An 18,731-nucleotide genomic window follows, 5' to 3' on the forward strand; every position below is an offset into this window, starting at 1 on the left:
ATACATACAATCATACACACATATATATGTGCACATATGAGTTCACACACCTAGTTACCTGCACTGGGGGCCACCTGGATATTAGGGATCTCAAAGACCTCTCCCAGGTTTATTCAAGGCTCTGCAGTCCCTTTCTTTCCTGCCCTCTTTCTCTTTCTAAATCCATGTATGACTTGAGGCTAAAGCTATAGGAAACACTGTTTTTATAAAACCTGTCATTTTTGTACCATCTTTGAAAGTTGTTTTCTTTTGGTTTGGCTCCATAAATTGTTTGCCCTTATGAGCTCTACAGGGATTAGTAAAGATTAGAAATTGATTATTACATTGCCTTGTTTTCGAAACACATTTCCTCCCTAAACACAGGAATCAGTGGAAGGTATGGCATTGTTGTTCTGACTCCTTAACTGGTCCTGGTCCTAGTCCCGGTCGCTTAGTTTTTTGTTTCCTACAACTCCTGAGGTGTAACATCTGAAACGACAGTGAGCCTTAGATGCTCCAAGGAGGACAGAGAGAAACTGCTGCTGATACCACCAAGGAGGGTTTACTTGGGGGGACATGATGGTCCTATCTCCCTACCTCTCTTTCCTTTAGACAGTAATCGTAAAAATGGAAATCTGACTAGCTGAATTATATTTTCGGGATTTCAGGTATTCCCCTCTAGCTACTCCAATATATCAGAAAGCAAAAATGAATATTTATATTCAGTAATTAAAATCATCCCTTAAATCCTAATTTATTAGTTACAATCCTTCTGGATCTTTCAGTCAGAGTCACGTAAGCTTTTCCTACTACCCACTTCCTCATACTCACTTCCTCATACTCACTTCCTCTCTGCTCCCCTTTCTTTCTTTATCCTTTTCTCCCTTCTCCCTTTCTTTTTTTTTGTTTGGCTTTAGTCTTTTTTGCATAGACCTCATATGTATTCAGAATTTATCTGTCCTGGTAAACAGTGTAAGGAATGGATCTAATTTTATTTTGTTGCCCATGAGGCTATAAAATTGCCCCTAAATTACTTATTTGAGATATCACTTTTATCATAGAGCAGTAGCTTTAAGGATTAGAAATGACTCCTAAATGTTTAAAAAAAAGAAAAAAAGTTTCTCCTCTAAAGTTTCTAGCATGTCTGGGAGAGAAAAGCCTAACATTGGACATTTTTCCTTCAGGGACATTGTTTGAGTTTATGTATGTGTTCCTGGGGCTTCTTATACAGACTGATTTTCAGTTTACAGCCCTGGAGTAAACGGAAAGTGAGCCTCAAAATGTCCCAGTGATGTCACTGGGACATCAATTTTAAGAAAGATGAGCCGGGTAGCTTGGCAGCTGACATTGTACTGCTGGAAAAGTGAAGGATCCACATCAGACTAAACGTGTCACTGTGGTGCTGTGTGCGCCTCCCAGATCGCATCTGAATCCCTGAAGAGCGCGACATGTCAAAATCTCAGGGAGGAAGGCATGGGGACACGCACATTTTGAAGAAGCTTCCCAAGTGATTCTGAAATAAAATTCCACCCTAGCCCCACTGTTGGGCTAAAATCCATGAAAACCTCAAGCCCTCTAAACTCAGGGAGATAGATTTTGGGCTAAAAGGCTATATATGCTCTCCTGCTACATGCCCAGTAATAAACTTTTTCTCTCTTTGAAACCCTGGTGTCTCAGGAATTGGTCATCTGAGCACATCAGGGAAAGGAATCCACCACCTTTGTCCAGTAACAGGATATGGGACAGAAATAATAAATGTAACCCACAAAATTTATTTTTAAAAACATTTTTGCCCAACCAAACAACAGAGTTAAAACACAAATGACCAACTGGAAAAAAGGATTTGCAACTTTTAAGATATCAATTTGAAAAATGGACAAAAGATATGAAGACAAAGTTAAGAAGTGAAAAATGAAAAAGAAATGCAAATAACCCTTAAACACATGCAAGAGGCTCAGCCCCTCACACAATGAAAGAAGTGCAAATTACAACTATAATATCAGACTGGCTAAAATCCAGCCACAGTGCCTACTCTCTTTCTCTTTAAGAGATTGTGGGAGAAGTCACTTTTGTAAACTTCTGGTGGAGCTACCATGTGTTAGCAAGTTATATCTTACAATACTACATAAGCATTTACTTCCTACCCAACACTCACACTTCTAAGAATTCACCAGTAAATATATGAAGAAGTGGCACTGTTAGTCATAATATAACATAAGCTTGGAAAACAACCCAAATGACCTTCCAGAGGACAGACAGACATTATGTAGATGTTCTATCTACATAAAAGAGAATGTGGCAGCTGAAAAAGAAATGAGGGTGAGCTCCATGTACAGCTATGGAGCTATCCACTGAGCATTGTTATCTAGTTGTAGAGGGTAAGCAGCATCCAAGTCTTCCATCTTTTGCTTAAGGAGGGACAGAATCTGAAAGCAAGTATTTATGTTTTGCTTAAACTTTTCAAAAGAACAACAGAATAATAAATTTAGGGGGAAAAAAGGTTACTTAACAGGGGCACAGAGTAGAATGGATGGGGAACGTGCTTTGTTTTGCAGTTTTGACTTTGGAGCCATGGAAATGATTTACATCATTTAAAAAGCAGCACCGAGCCCACAAGGAAAATAACTGAAAACAAATGATAAATAAATGAAGTTGCCTTTCTAACAGTTTGGTGGCAGGACCACAAAGAGAAATTATTTCACGTGACTTAAAACACAACATTTTTTGGGGGGTGGTGGGGGTGGTGCATGGTCCGGGAATTGAACCCAGGCTTCCCACATAAAAGATGAGCATTCTACCACTGAACCACCTGTGCACCAAACACAACATTTTCAAATAACCTGACTAATGGGAATATTCCTTAAGAATTCAAAGAATTGCAGATAAATCATACCCTGACATAGGTAATCTTATTGTTAGAAGTAATATCAATATTAGTATTTTCAGAATGTTTTACACACACACATGGTAGGATAAAGCAAAGTGATTAAGTAAATTTTCAGAGAAAAAGAGATGCAATAAAATCAAAGAAGTAAAAATCCTGATGAGGCAGTTAGATAGGGAAGGAGGGAGGGGGAAGTGACCCTATGATCCATAACAAGAAGTTCCTTTAGGCGCACGCACACTTAGCCCTCGCTTGTGCCTGTGCCCAAAAAGAACTAATGAAAAGTTCAGCTCATCAGTCCTTTATTAACATAACTAGAAGAGGAAGGGCCCCACCAAGTCCTTATAATGCAAGGATGCCGACGTCAGACGGCTTCTACTCCACTGGAGAACACCCAGGCTCACCACTATTTGAGCATGTACTTTTGCTAAACAGTTTAGACTATACATATTGACTAGTCCTTGAATTCTTTCCTGCGGCTGAGTTAACAACCTTAAAGGCATCAGTCAGCCCCTGGTCGAGGTCTCCACTTTCCTAAGAACCCTCTGGGCTCTCCGGCATCAAGATTATTAGACTTTTTGCTCTACACATTGACTAGTCCTTGAATTCTTTCCTGTGACTGAGTCAAGAACCTCATGGCATCAGCCCCTGGTTGAGGTCTCAATCTCTCTGGCATCACTGTCATCTTAAATTTGAATTGGCAATTATCAATGTGAACCCATGATTAATTTTTCTGTGCATTGAGAAGACTTACAGACTGTGCTTTCTAAATATCATTCTCCACAAAAAAGACTCAGCACTTCTAAGACAAAGGGACCATGTGAGCCATATCCATCTTATTTTATCTGAAGTCAAACATTTTTAGTGAAAAGGATAAAAGGAGCCAACTTGAAAGGACCTCTACTGGCCCAAGAGGAGTCAAACCGAGCATCAAGAAGAATAAGTTTTGACTGAAATAAACCAAACACGTAAAATTTGTGAGTTCACAATGATGGTTAAAAACCAAACCAACCAATCTCATTTGTCTCTAGTGGAAGATAGTAAAGCAACAACTCATTATTCAGACAATTGACAAATAAAGGGGAAGAATCAAGCATTTAGCTGCCTCTTTTGTGCAGATTTTATTTCCAGGAAACCAGTTATGTGACCAGGGAAAAAAATTAGCTAATAAATGAAGGAATGAGAGAATCAAAAAATGACTATTTTGTAACATCTAACAAAGTATCGAACCTGACTATTGAAACCACAAGGGCAATGGCGATGAGGAACTCAAAAAGGAAAAGGTCAGGCTTGTAACAAAGAAATCAGGATTTAAGGGATGATTTTGATTACTGAATTTTTATATAAATATTCCTTTTTGCTTCCTGGTATATTGGAGTAGATAGGGAAATATCTGAAATCTCGGAATTGCAATCCAGCTGCCTTGATCTCTGATAATGGCTGTACAGCCCTTATCTTCTGCCCCTGTGTTTCTAAAAACCTTGTGACTAACCTTAAGCCGTACTAGTTATCCAGTTTTTCAATTTTAGAGCCTTGTAATCACTAAAGACAGCCCCTAATGTTTGTTAATGAAGGGTCTTGGGTCTACCCAGAACTAGTCCATTCCAAGTCCCAAATTATCTTGATGACCAAGACCGGATTTAACCTAAGTGGGCCCTCCTGACAGGCACAATAGCTTAGATTTTAACCTACAAGTCACCTATACCTCATTCTGCCATTTTCTTACACACATTCTGTGACTAAGCATGTAATCAATCTATGCATCCGCAATAATTAGATCACTTCTAATTACATCATCTGGGGTCACGTACTCATTATCCTAAACCCTGCCTACCTTTTCTCTAATAAAACTATCTAATAAATTACTGCAGTTCGGGGAGACAGAGTTTGGGCCACTAGGCCATTTGCCCCATGCCTCGTAATAAACTCTTTCTCTCTTTGAAACCCTGGTGTCTCAGGAATTAGTTATTGAGCATGGGCAAAAGAATCCACAGCCTATGTCTGGTAACAGGCTGGAAGGGTAATCAGATGTTATGTGCTTCTCAACTAAATGCAAGGGGAGAGCACAGCTGTGCCTCTGAAGTACTCTCACCAAAAGATATGAATCTGAAGTTAATTGAGCCTCTAACTACCAGTGTATAGTCAATAAGGGGGGGGGGGGTGGTGAGAGGTAGAGGAACATGTTAAAAGAAACCCCAGGGACATAATTACCCAAATACAGAATGTAGGATAGTCTTCAGAGCATGATGAAACAGCCCATTTCATCAACAAACAAGACATGAAAAATTTTTTAAGAAATTAAAAAAGAAAGTGGTATATGAGAGAGACTATTATATTAAGAGGAAAGAACAGATGTATCAAACAGTTGCAGCTGGTGGATCCTGATTTGAACAAACTAAATTTTTAAAAGCACTTTTTTCCTGTGACAACTGGAGAAACTTGAACACAGACTGGATTTTGATGTTATTAAGGCATTCATGTTTTATTTTGTTAAATGTAATGATATTGTGGATGTGCAATAAGAAAGAAGTCCTCATTTTTTTGAGACACACTGAAATATATTTACTGGTGAAAACTCAAGATGTCTGGGATCTCCTTTAAAATACCCCCCAAAGAACAAGGAAATGGAAAAAAAATGTTCTAAAGAGAATAGATGAAATAAGATTTGCAAGTCCATCCTGGACAATGGGCAAATGTATGCTCCTTATACTATTCTTAATTATGTAAATTTAAAATTTTCCATGATAAAATTATTTCAGATGAAAGACAGAAGGAATGCTCTTTGAGGTCCGCAGCTTCCAAGAACCTACTTTTTGAGCAGAGGTCGCTCTGAAGAGGAAGGGACCAGGGTGCCTAACTCTGCTGGGAAGGAAAGCCAGAAGGTGTCTCTAGGAGCAGCCTGGAAACCAGAGGATACAGGCGGAGCTCTACATTACCGCATTACTGTTGCAGTAACGCCCCCCAATAAATCACATTTCCCTGTATCCACGCTCTCAAGGTAGTCACTTCCCATAGTGATAGTGAGTTTAGCTACAGAATATCAGTTGACTAATGGGATATTACCAATATGATACAAACAGAGACTTGAAAAGTGTTTATGAACTGGGGTTTAACTTCTCTTGCTACTCCTGGGAAGCATGTAACTACTCCCAGGTGAAAAATCCCAAAGCAGCCTGCTGGAAACACGTGGCCCCGTCACTTTGTCACCAAAGCCAGCAACAGTCCACATCAACTACCAGACACGAGTGAAGCCATTTAAGATTGTGCAGCCACAGCCAAGCTGGCCCGATGAGAAAAGTGACCCAACTAACCCTAAGAATTTTGAGACAGAATGCATCGTTGTTGTTTTAAGCCATTAAGGTTTGGGTGGTTTGTTCTCAGCAAAAGCTCACTGATATATAGTAGTGCATATATCAAAAGGTACAGACAAATATATATATATATCTTCTAAAATTACCAAAACTGCTTTATGAAGTAAAAATAGTAGCTTGTATTCTTGGTCTGAATGCCATCAAAGAAGTATTGGATGATTATAGATAAAAGTATAGATGGAAATGGATGGGAGTTGTTGTTCTGCCACTTCCTAGCTGTACAAATCCTGCATAGCACTTAATCCTCCAGGGCTACATTTTCTTCTCTGTAAAATGAGGACAAAATTACTGTCTATCATGCAGGGGTGCTCTGAAAATTAAACAAAATAAATATTCAGCTTAATGCAACCTCAAAAAGTGAGAGCCCTTATTAGTGGTTGTTTCCTTACCCATCCACAAGTCCTTGCTGTTTAATAATTCTGTGTGATTCCTCCCTGGAGATCCTGCCGTGGAACCAGTGTTGTGTCCTATGAATCACTGTTGGGGGAAGGAAAAAGAAGGTTAGGGTCTTGGTACCTCTACAGAGCTGCTTTCTTAAAAGCCCAACTAACTTCTGATAAACTCACAGCCCCTTTATCCCCACCGGTCTACCTTTTGGGTTGTACACAGAGAAGGGATAACCTTGTGAGGCTCTTTAAGGCCACAGAGGGAGGCAAAGGAGTTAGTTTATTTTCTTATGAACAAAAGTATCAGTCAATGTGCCATGTTTACCTGTGCTTAGGGTAGAAGGGTGGAGGGGACTTTGGCTACCTAGGATATTCATCCGTGTGCTTCGCTTCTGCAAAAGAAATTCCCAGGTTAGCACAGATGACAACAAAGGGACATGACTAACAGGTCACCCTTTGAAGACAATCCTGGGGCAGGGAGAAGGGGGGTTTGGCTAGGATAAAAATGACCCTTTACCCACAAAATGAAAGCTGCCTAAAGCCCCTGACTGACTATGAAAAAAAAAGCTTGTAGGGCATAGCTGTTAGGAACAAAAATATAGAAAAAAGCAGCCCCCACTCTGGTGTATTTCTAGCTTTTCAAGTGTTAACACAGAGACTCTTGTTTCTCACACAGAAGATACACAATGAAAATGCCAAGAGCATCCCATTAACGTAAGAGAGAACATGAGCCAACTGCTAAACTCAAGCAGTTCTCCCAACACCACTCAGTTGAATTCCTGGGCTGCAGGGATCTCTTCCTTTTTTTGCAGATCTGAAGCTAAAGTGCAGGGAGCCACACACCCTATTTTGCACATCATCTCGAAATCTCAAAAGCACTTGAAAAGTTGGTTGATGTTCTTCTCCTCTGGAGATTAAGAACTTGAATCTCAGAAATGAAAGAATTCTCTAGGGCCATGGTGCCAGTACTTGTTGACCTGATTCTAAGGTCTGAGTTCTGTCCACTCCACCAACTGATGAACTCATCAGCAGAAACTGGACATGAACCATGGAGGCCAGAGGCCACTGGAAGTGTGGAAGAGCCCAGACGTGCCAGCTGCATCTTACAGTTGTGAACTCAGATGACACCCCAGCCCCTCACCCTCTTGACCAACACCCACAGAGCTGTTCTTCTGGGAGAAGACTCAAGTGGTGGGGATGCCGCAATGGACCTAGGACAACAGCCTTACCCTCCAGGCGTGGCCCTCTTCTAGGGCTGCACTCTGAGCCTCGGCTGGATTCTCTATCACTCTTCCTGTTTGTCCAGAAAAATCCATTGCCACGAGGGAGTTCTCAGAGACGCTGCGCTGGAAAGTAAGGAACATCCTTCCTTAAAATGCAGGAAAACCAACTCAGCATTGCAGAAGGGGATCATGGTATGAAACTATCAAAAGGACAGATGGTCCCGAAAGGGTGAAAGGGAATACCCCTCCTGCCACCTCTAAACTTTCCAACCTGAAATTTCACTGGCTGAAGTCGAAAACTCAGTGACTATAAAAGGGCATTGATTTTTTTAAGAATGAGGAATGTTCCAATCCTCTTGTAGTATTCAAAGGCCCAGCTTAGACAAGTTGGAAGCAGTAAGATTGGGACCATATGGTCTCATACAGGCTGCTTAGCTTACACTAAAACATAAGAAACAGAAATACCAAGAGTGAGCCCAGTACTCTCTAGCCACTAAGCTACCCCCTGAAGAATGTTATTTAGGGAAGCACTAGGACTCTTGCTAGAGAATAATTTGACACCTCACGTGGAATCTTTAAGACTATATTTTGAGAGGATGAACAGTTTCTGTAACTTTGAGCAGCAAAGCGAGTTTCCAAATACACGAAGAGTACACAGAATCTCTAAATTCTCACCATAAAATGACTTTAGCATAAGGGCCAACAGTACCCAGAGATTCCATAAGTTAAAAGAACAAAATTCAAAGCCAGGAAAAGCAGTTCTTCAGTAGAGCTGAATGTTGTGGTTTATGTTCTTTGAGGGCTTAGACAGAGTTAGCCACCTAAAGGATCTTGAAGGGAAGATGCAGGGGTGGGAAGATGGGGGAAGAGGAATTTACCCCCAGCATTTACACCACCGAGTCTAAAAAATCATATTGGCTCCCCTGAAAAGGCACATACTCTTTCTGGAGTGTCTCTTGGCTACCCAGGCTGAAACGAGGCATCCAGAACACATTCTCATAAAGCTGGAAAAGGAAACTTGATTTTCAAAGGGAAGCACTTTACTTACCACTGGAGCTGAGAAGGGGGAGAGCAAGGCTTTCCTCTGCTGAGGGATTCTGTAATTCTGGTAAAGAAGCATTCCATACTGAAGGAGAAAAGCTTGAGTCAGTCACCAGTGCTTTGTGAACCCCTAAAACCGTAGGATGTGGCAAATCTCATGAAAGTGAATGGCAATGCCAAGTAAGGTACAGAAAGTCTGTTAACGGTGTCTATAAACTGAAGGACAAACATCCAACATGTTTCTCTTGATCCAGCTGCTATTGTCACCCCATACAAGGCAATGACTGGCTGATTTTGGAATGTGGGGAAGGGAAGGAGGGCAGGAAGACATAATAATTGTAAGATCAAGAACTGCAGTTAACTTTACTGAGTATTGCTAGGGACCAAGCACTCTTCTAAGTGTTTCGTATTATCATTTCATTTAATCTAGTTTATGAGCTATGTAGTATTATGATTCCCATTTTTTAGCCAAGTGAACTGAAGCACAGGGAAACGAAGCAAGATTCCAAGGTCATGTTAAAGTAGGGAGTCAGGATTTGAACATTCACAGCCTGTTCCAAAATCAATACTCTTTCTACCCACCAGCCTCACTTGCTTAACCAGCTCAGCAGTTTAAGCTTTATTGACGCTGACAATAAACAGCAAGGCTCTGCAAAATCTCATATTCTTTCAGCCTCCCAACTTACACTCTCAAATTAACCACCCAAACCACTCAGCAAAGGAAAAAGAAAAAAAAAGAAAAAGAGGATAGAGGTGGGGTCAGAAAGAGAAAGGAAAGTTATCAAGAGGGGGAGTTGTATCTCCCCCTCTTGACTTCCCTTATGGGATGTAAGTTCAGTTCCAGTTCCATGTCCTACAACCATTTGTTTATCTCTGAAATAAAAATATTCAGAATATGATACGAAGGTCTAATTAATATAGGTATAACTGTACTCTCACAAGAATGGAAGCATAAGAATAGGGCAGAAAATATACTTGGAGATTATGATTAAGAATTCCAATTTCCAAAATTGAAAAAAGACATCAAGCTACACAGATTCAAGGAGTAAGATAAATACAAAGAAATGCATATCTAGGAACATATAGCAAGACTGCTAAAAAAAGAAAAGGTTAAAAGCAACCAGAGGAAGACATATTACTTTCACAGGAGCAACTAGAGGATGGACAGCAGAATTTAAAAAAGGTAAACAAATACAAACAGAATTCCTTAAAAGCATAAATGATGAGGTCCAGAAGACAATGCAGGGCTGAAATATAAAAGGACATAACCGCCAACTCAGGATTCTATAGCCAGTGAACAGATCCTTCAGTAATGAATGTGAAATAAAAAAAGATTAGCAGACAGACAAAAAGTGAGAGAATTTTATTGCCAGCAGGTTCACACACAAGAACTACTAAGTGGAGTCCCTCTGCTCCGAGAGAGAAGACTGGAACTTCAGGAATGAATAAAGTGCAAATATGTAATAATTTAAAAATATATAAGTATATAAAGCAACAATCTTATGTCTTAAGAGGTTTAAATACTTAGAGAATTGAAATACATGAAAAAAATGTAAAAGGGGTATGGCATAAATGGGGTCAAAGGTCCTTATTTTGGCCTGGAAGTGGTGGAAGTACTCATTTCTATTAAATTTTAATAAGTTAAAGATACATGTTCTGCTATCTAAGGTAACCACTGAAACATAATAAAAGACAAACAGAGGAGAAAATATAAATAAAATTACTTGACTAGGTCAAAAGAAAGAGGGGGGAGGGGAATATACGGTGGGTAGGACAAATTGAAAATAAATAGCAAATGGTATATTAAACACAAATATTAATGATCATATATTTGACAATTAAATCACAATGAGCATTCTAATTAAAAGAAAATTAGACTAAGATAAAAAGAGAAAACAAAAACCAAACAGCAATTATAGCATTCTTATAAAAGACATACCCTAAATACCTAGTAAGGTAGAAAAAAGACAGCAAAAGAAAAATCATGAAAACAGTAATTGACACAAAGCAGAGGTAACTATATAATATCAGACAAATTAGACTTTAAGACAATTAGGAAGATACGAATACTCTAAATTTGAATGTACCTAATGACATACCTATCTATGTGCTTAACATATATATATATGTATATGTACATATGTGGTAAAATTTAATCACTCTGTTCAGGTTTTCTATATTTTGTTCTGAGAATTATCTTTAAATCTCCCACTATGATTGATTTTTCTGTTCATCATTGTATTTTTGCAGCTATGCGTCATAATTTATATGTACTTATTAAGTACATATAGATGGTGTGTGTGTGTATATGTGTGCATTTTTCCTTTATTTTTTTTTTTTTGGCTTTAATTTCACGACCTTTTTATAGTATTTTGGAAGGGATACTTAGAGGTCATTGATTTTAAGTCTTACTTCCTTTCATACAAACACAACTAGAAATTTGCTTCTTAAGTTTTACTTTAAGTAGCAGTTCTTTTTATGTTATATTTCTATAATCATTCAGTTCAAAATATTTTCTAATTTTCTGCTTTTTTCATCCTTACCCCATTAATGATTTATTTACCTCTTTAAGTAAATGTAAAATAGTACCTTATTTGTATTGTATTTTTAAAATTTATTTTTCCTTTCCTAGAGAAGTTCAATGCTTTTCATTGTTGTCTATTATCTGCAGTTCCACAACTATGAACCCATGCTCTCACCCATTTACATATATTGGGGCCTTCAAAGTAGTGGTTTTATTTGCATAAGCTCTTTATATTGCTTAGACATTAACGCTTTATCAGATATAGTATGAATCATCTTAACCTCTTATTTTCCCGTTTATTTAGTTGTATTGGTTTTCAAGAAATGGTCATAGTCCAATCAATCTATCATTCACTTTTTACTTTCTACTCTTGATTCAAAAGAAGAAATTATGATACAGAAATAGTTCCCCTTCTTTTGCAATATGTATTTCTCACTTCTTATTGACATTAAATTGAATGTGATACTCCCAAGCAATGAAGAAAAAAAGGTGACAGCTGTTGTTTTGCTTCTGTCCGTAATGGGACTGGAGGGATGTTTCCCAGATTTAACAACAATCCTTGGCTGTTCATAGTCAATATTTGCATGTTAAGAAACATCCTTTCTATACAGTAGGTTAAGAATTTAAAATCACAAATGGGGTTGAAGTTTAGAGTCTAATGAAAAGCTTCTATAATTTTTCAATATGCAAGACAACACTCTAATGGAAGGACTCTACGTTGCCATTTATCTATTTGTGCATTAATAGCTTCCTTTTGATGTTTCCTGCTTTTTATTCCTGCAATAAACCCTGATTGATTACAATCCCCCACACTTGTAATAAAATGCTAAATTCCTTTATCTTTTAATTAAACCTTTTACATTTCTATTCTTAAATGAGATAGTATAGGCTTATTTCTCTGTGCTATCTCTATCAAAAGTTAGAGTAAGGGCTAAAGAATGACTTGGGAAGCATCATTAGTGGCAGATATTGGGCTCAGCTCCAGAGATACAAAATTAATTTAAAATGTACTTTCTAATCTGAGGAAGTCAGAATCTTGTAGGAGATACATATACAGACCAAATAAGTGTTATCATAGTGCACACAGTAATGGAGAGGGAATTTTATTTATCCGGTTAGTCTGAGGAAGGAGTCTTCACTTACAAGGCCACATCTGACCAGGTTCTTTTTTTTTAATTAAAAAACTAATTTGAATTTTTATATCACCCTTTATATGCTAACTACAATTTAAAATTATGTTTCATTTACTATTAGGAAAAAACAATCTTAAGCAATTGTTTTAATGCATTGCCAAAAACTGCTAAATTAAAAAGAAACTGACTCCACACATAAGGCTCAGCATCCAGGAAATATCTGTGCTCTGGCTTGTAATCATTAAATTTCAGGAATTCATACTAATATAATCTGGAGATAAAAATGGCAACAGGTTTTGTTTGACTGTGCTTCTGAATCTCTACCAATTTTTCTGAAGAGACCCTCAAATGCTCCTTAAACGCAAAAGGTCTCTGCATCACTTAGTCACTGATGCCAATCTTCATTTTCTTCTTTTTTTAAATGCAATTTGACTGAGATATATTCATATACTATATAACCATTCAAAGTGTACAATCAGTGGCTCACAGTATCATGACCAGATTCTTGAAGAACAGGAGAACCTGAGGCATGTGTGAGCAAAACATCACCAGGCAGCGGTATGCAGATTATGTCTCAGGTCACACAGCACAGAGTTTAAATATTCTTAAATATTCCTGACAATTTAGTAAAACTAATTTTTTGAAAAACGTGGCTCAATTTCTTCTACAATTTTCAGTTTTAAGGTTTTTTCAAAGAATGTTCATTTCATCTTAATTTCAAAATAAAGTTTTAAAGATGCAGATGGGCAGGCATACTATGACTCTACTTTTTCCATCATTAATATGGCTGGTTTTAACGAACCGCCCTCATTTCTAATCTTGATATATTTTTAGGGGAAAATGTATTTTTCCCTTGTTACCATCTGCCATTATATAAGAAAAAAGCTTATATTTTTGTTAATTGCTACAGCATGGTTGAAAAGTCTGCTAATGCATGAAATGGGCCAGCAGGGGGAGCAGGAGGCAGAAGGGACCTGGTAGTCCTGGGTTTTCAAACTGCTTTGCGTACAGGTGCTTCAGAAATGCTGCAAATAGTGACACATTTCTGAGTAAATAAACACTGAAGTGCCCGTGTGTGGCAGTAATCGAGTCTGTTCAGTAAGTATTTCTGTCTCTTAACCCTCTACTCAAGTGGTGTGCTTGTATTTCCTGGGCTATTTGAGGTTGGGTGGCGCTGTGTGACTACTTCAGGCCAATGTGGGAAAAAGTGTAACATGTCACCCACAGACTCAGGCATTTAGCTGTGGATGAGCAATCTTCCATTGCTGTCTTCCTTTTCTTCTATCATAGCAGAGACTAGCTAGGCATGAGATGGTGGCCGCTGTATCAGCCTTGGGCCCCCAAGGCTGGGGACTGTTTGCTGCTTAAGAATAATCTGATATACTGTATTATCTGTTCAACTTTCCATCTGTTTTGCATATTGGAAAATTACAAAATATTCTGCATAGGGGGAAAAAAGATTCCTGCTACAAAAAAATTAAATTTGAGAACCCTATGACTTTAGAGATCATTTTCCAGGGAAGAAAGTGAAAGAAAAGGTCTAAATTAGTGCTTTCTACACACTTTTAGATTTTACAAAGGAATATGATTTTGGAAAAAAATAACTTTTTTGAATGACTTGAGATTGGTAACTCATTTGCAAAGGAAGACGATTTACAGGCACACAAACCAAAATAAGCAATCACCTACTATTTAAATCAACAATATTTTACAAAATGAAGGGCATTTTAACATTAACATAGTAAAAAGGACATAACCTCAGACATGTGTCAGCCACCCCCCTCAATCTGACCTGAGATTCCTAAACATTTCCCATCTTAGGGGTTCCAAATCTTCAGCAGGCCCTGTATCTCAGTAAGCGTCTCTCACCTCATCTGTACTGAGGGCCGCGTCTTCCCCACAGGGTTCTTGGGAGGATTTGATGAGATGAAATACACAAAGCACTTGGCCCAGTGCTTCACCTCCTGCAAGCACTCCAACCATCAGCCCATGTTATGTATTCTTTGTTCTGCATAACTTTTGCACTGCTCTTAGATTACTCTGTTCCCTGAATTTAGCTTTGTGGCTTTCTCAGGGTTACTGAGAACCTTCTCTTTGTTTCACACCCTTTCTTCTGTGGTTCAACAGCATTTGTGTGCAGGAGGTTCGCTATGCTTCTTATAGATCCCCATCTTGCTGAATATCTATTTTCACTGACTTTTCAATGAAAAGTCAGATTTCTGAAAACCAAAACAACCACTCATTTTTCAAATCTTGTGTTGATAAAGCAAAGACCTCCCTCTTGGGAGAGAATGTCTATAGCAGGTTAAGAAACTTCTAGAAGATGGAGGGGTGGAGGGAAGGTGAAAACAGATAACTGTAAACAAGTCTTAATAATTCTTGCCTAACACCATAGTATCCAAGAAACAATGTAATAGGAAGGAATGAGGAAGAGAAGCAGACCTTATCTGCTGTCATAATGCCCTAACAGCATCTTTCTGTAAAGCTGAGTATATTTATAGCCACCCTATGTTTCTCCTGTGCAGGCCCAACCCACAAGATTCTTTTCTCCCCAAAGAAAATGCACCTGTGTGAGTTCTATAAAAAACAGAGAGGTTCTAGGGTCATTCAAAATAATCTAAGCCTTTCTTTTCAAAGAACTCCTGGAGCTTTAAGGCCATAAATTGGACAATTCAATATTGTAAGCAGTGATTCATCATCAAACTACTGAATGGAAGTGGAACCTGGGCAGAATTAGGTATAGTGGAAAGGCAACTCTTTGTGCTCCAGGATTCAGGATCTCCACTTAGATTTCTGTCTTAAAACAAGGCATCATTTACTTCCTCCAGATGAGGACAAAGAACATTGGGGCCACTTTTACAGGACAAGAACTGCTGAGGGGCTAAAGCTTGAAGGGACCTCCTCACCTGTTGCTGCAGACAAGACCTTCATGTCAATGATGAAAAAAGCAGGAAATCTAGTTTATTTAGTCTGTATCAGCAAGACTTCCATGGAGACTTTTAAGGGGAGCCTGCAGATTCTTTAGTCTAAACTCCCCCTCTGGGGATGCTGACAACCCCCACTGGCAGGACCACAGCCTGGCCTCAGCTCCGTCATTGTCTGTCCTCCAGCAAGCAAGTGGGAGATGCAGTTTCAAAACAGGAAAGATCAAACCAGAGATGCAAGTTTGGGTGGCTCCCATTTTCACTTGAAACATACTTATTTTTCTGAGCATCTCCTATATTGTGAGCTCTTTAGGCCCAGACCCCCATCCTCCTATAAGAACATCACCTTTGGACTTTTCCTTAATGTTTTCTCGATCTGTGCGTTATTGGTTAAGGTACAGGGATGCAAAGTGCACCCGCACAGGGCCTGAGGCAAAGGGACCAGATTCAGAATTGGATTTGCAACTTACAGTGGCTCAGGGAGGGCTGGAAAGCTTAGAGATTAAAAAAGGGTTTTGGAGCCAAAATTTGGGGGTTCTAATCCCAGCTTTGCCATATATCTGCAGCCACATATTGGGCAAATGCCTCAATGGGCCCCAGCTTTGCCATGTGTAATGTGAGGTTAACAACATCCCATCATAGCGCTTGTGATGATTAAATGAGGTAACAGGTGGAGAGTGATGAAGAACGTCTGGCCCATAGTCAGTGCTTAAAAGACATTAATATTGCGTTAACGTTGACACATTAAGCCACGTTACCTTGACATTAATAATTGGTTATTATTACCATTGTCAAGCTCTGCCCACTTCCTTTCCTGTGACTAGTTTTGTTACATATCAAAGGAGAGACAGTGCTTCTTTTTATTTGTGAAATACTGGTTATAACTAGCTCAACTTATTACCCAAAGGAATCAAATTTTAGTTTTCTTTTTTAAAGTTTAAAGACTGCACTACCATTTTGCTTTTTTATTTCTCTTTTTATTTTTTCCAAAACATTATATATTTGCAAGACTCAAAAAATCAAATAAATATTATGAAATTTAAAGGTTTCCCTCCCACTTCCTTCCTCCATTTGCATAATTGCATCCACTCTCCCAATAAGTATCCTGGTTATTTCCTCCTGTGGTATTATGGAAATTTATCTCTGCATACCAGCAAAGGTAAATATATATTTCAATCTTCCTCTTTCCCCTCCATTATAAATGTAGCATACTTTATGTATGCTTTTCTGCACTTTAAATTAAAAAAAAAATTTTAATAATATATGCTGGAAATATATCCATAATAGAACACAGAGAGCAACTTCATTCTTTTCACAGCTACAGAATTTTCCTCTGAATGGATATACTGTAACTTATTTAATCAGTCCCATTTGATGGACATTTAGATTTAATATTGGCTTATAAAAGAGTTGTCTATAATATATATATCTTATATTAACACTAATATTTCTCTACTTTTATGAATTAGTACAATTTTTAAAGTTGCTAATGCCTTTTTTTTTCAGGGGCAGCAGCAAAATCAAAACAAAATAAGGTTGCAGGAAAGAGAAGTACAAAGGAGCTTATGTCCTGGAGAACCTCCAAAGGTTTTTCCCCAAAGGAAAAGTTTTGAGCTCCTCCTGCTTGTCCATTTCTTTAACTGACTTCACCTTGAGTCTCCCGACCAGGTGAAAGGCTAGGCTGGGGGCTTTTCATAAAAAGATTCCTCAACCATTTTATCTACTGGTGGCTTCAGTTGAGCATTTTCTTTTCTAGGTTCCTTGATTTTAGTCAAGTTTATCCCAGCAAGCTAACTTTCAAACGCACAAAGACCTCACATAAATAATAATTCAGACAAGTGGTTTATCATACGTGTGAAACAGAACACTGTGTGGGAAACCCAAACTGAGACGTGCTTTACTGCTATGTGCTCAGCTTTTACCAAGGTCATTACAGTAAAGAGCTGTATTAAATGATTTTGGCAATCACAATGAAATTGCTGTCAAGGGCATCATCCCCTAAGAGGTCCCATGCAATAAATCTCTTTTAGAATGCATTGTCAGGAGCCACCTCTCCCTTGAGGAGCTGTGGTGAGCCATACGATTCACATCTCCCTTTTGGTCTCAGCTTTTCGGTAAGTTCAGTCATGGAAATAATCTACCCTTCTGATGAGCTATATATGCCTTCTTCCTCAGGGTGCTGCTCTTTCTATCCCTGTTCTTCTAATCAGTGGTTCTCACCCAGGGGTGACACCCTGATGCCCTCCAGGAGACATCTGGTAATGTCTAGAGACATTTTTGAATTTCTCAACTGGTGGTGGTGATGGGGTGCTATTAGCATCCAGTGGGTAGAGATCAGGTATGCTGCCAAAGACCCTATGATGCACAGGATGCCTTACCCACCCCCCCAAAAAAAAATTACCTAGCCCAAATGTCAATAATGCCAACGCTGTGAAACCCTACTCTCACCTTTTTAATATTAAGCCCTTGATTAAAGCTCCTGAGCTCTTATATGGAAAGAGGTATCACTATACCTGGTAGACAGAATGCTGTGTCAGAACGATGGGAAAGTTATGGGCATTCTATGTCGAAGAGACCTCCCATCCAGGCACCTCCTCCCCTGAAAGGAGTGTGTTGAACTGCTTAATTCAGAGACACCAAGTACCTTGAGGAGTCTGAACGCTGTCATCCAGCACGACCTGCTCTGCTCATCCTCTGCACATAGCAACCTCAGCTCTTTACTTTCATTCCTTACTTTGTTTGGCTAAAGGAAGTAGAAGAAAATTCAGTGAGTATAGCATAGTGAATGAGAAAGACATCGTATTTTCACGTAGGACTTAAGGTTACACAAACTAGGAATAACCAGGTGGCAACCCCCTAAGGAGTGAGCCCAGGCACATTTAAACACTCCTTTTTTGCTAATGCTCACACATTCATTGCCTTGAGAAGTCCTTATTGAGCATCCAGTACGCATGTGCTAACACTGGGTGGTTTGCGGTAACTTTTCACTTTGATGAACAGTAAGCCCTATTCCATCTGGGAACTCAGCACCTTGTGGAGAAGATATACAAGGAACCGATATGGTGAGACAAGGTGGTAAGTGCTGCATGAACAAAGAAGAGGTGGTGTCTACCCTGATCAAGAGAAAGTTGGAGTTAACTGGTGGAGAACCTGCCTCCTGAGCCAAGAAAAAAAGACTTTCCAAGTCGCCTTCCACAGGGCCTGAGGAGGTAACCAGAGACCATCCAGTGTGAGTGTGGGAAGCCCCTTAGGGGATTGGAGCGGCT

The 18,731-nt window shown here is 39.0% G+C and overlaps 1 protein-coding gene and 1 long non-coding RNA gene across 19 annotated transcripts in view; one reads left to right on the forward strand and one right to left on the reverse strand.

Moving 5' to 3' along the window:
* Positions 1 to 18,731, forward strand: part of LOC143648801 (uncharacterized) — an 82,368-nt gene that overhangs the window by 51,237 nt on the left and 12,400 nt on the right. For 2 of the 4 annotated variants that reach the window (XR_013158825.1, XR_013158822.1), the window contains exon 4: positions 17,496 to 17,579. The exons of the other annotated variants lie outside the window; for them this stretch is intronic. This is a non-coding gene — a long non-coding RNA (uncharacterized LOC143648801). The remainder of the gene's footprint in view (positions 1 to 17,495; positions 17,580 to 18,731) is intronic. 4 annotated transcript variants of the gene reach the window in all.
* Positions 1 to 18,731, reverse strand: part of GRB10 (growth factor receptor bound protein 10) — a 242,892-nt gene that overhangs the window by 5,883 nt on the left and 218,278 nt on the right. For 14 of the 15 annotated variants that reach the window (XM_077119279.1, XM_077119255.1, XM_077119245.1 and 11 more), the window contains 5 exons: positions 18,110 to 18,208; positions 8,892 to 8,969; positions 7,850 to 7,966; positions 6,946 to 7,012; positions 6,624 to 6,711 (listed from right to left, as the gene is read on the reverse strand). In XM_077119279.1, coding sequence (XP_076975394.1) covers positions 6,624 to 6,711; positions 6,946 to 7,012; positions 7,850 to 7,966; positions 8,892 to 8,969; positions 18,110 to 18,208 — 449 coding nt within the window. Of the gene's footprint in view, positions 1 to 1,282; positions 6,501 to 6,623; positions 6,712 to 6,945; positions 7,013 to 7,849; positions 7,967 to 8,891; positions 8,970 to 18,109; positions 18,209 to 18,731 lie in introns of those variants that run through there. The other variant, XM_077119270.1, reaches the window with a different exon arrangement.

The sequence above is a fragment of the Tamandua tetradactyla genome, chromosome 1 (assembly GCF_023851605.1).
Source record: "Tamandua tetradactyla isolate mTamTet1 chromosome 1, mTamTet1.pri, whole genome shotgun sequence".
Classification (NCBI taxonomy): domain Eukaryota; kingdom Metazoa; phylum Chordata; class Mammalia; order Pilosa; family Myrmecophagidae; genus Tamandua; species Tamandua tetradactyla.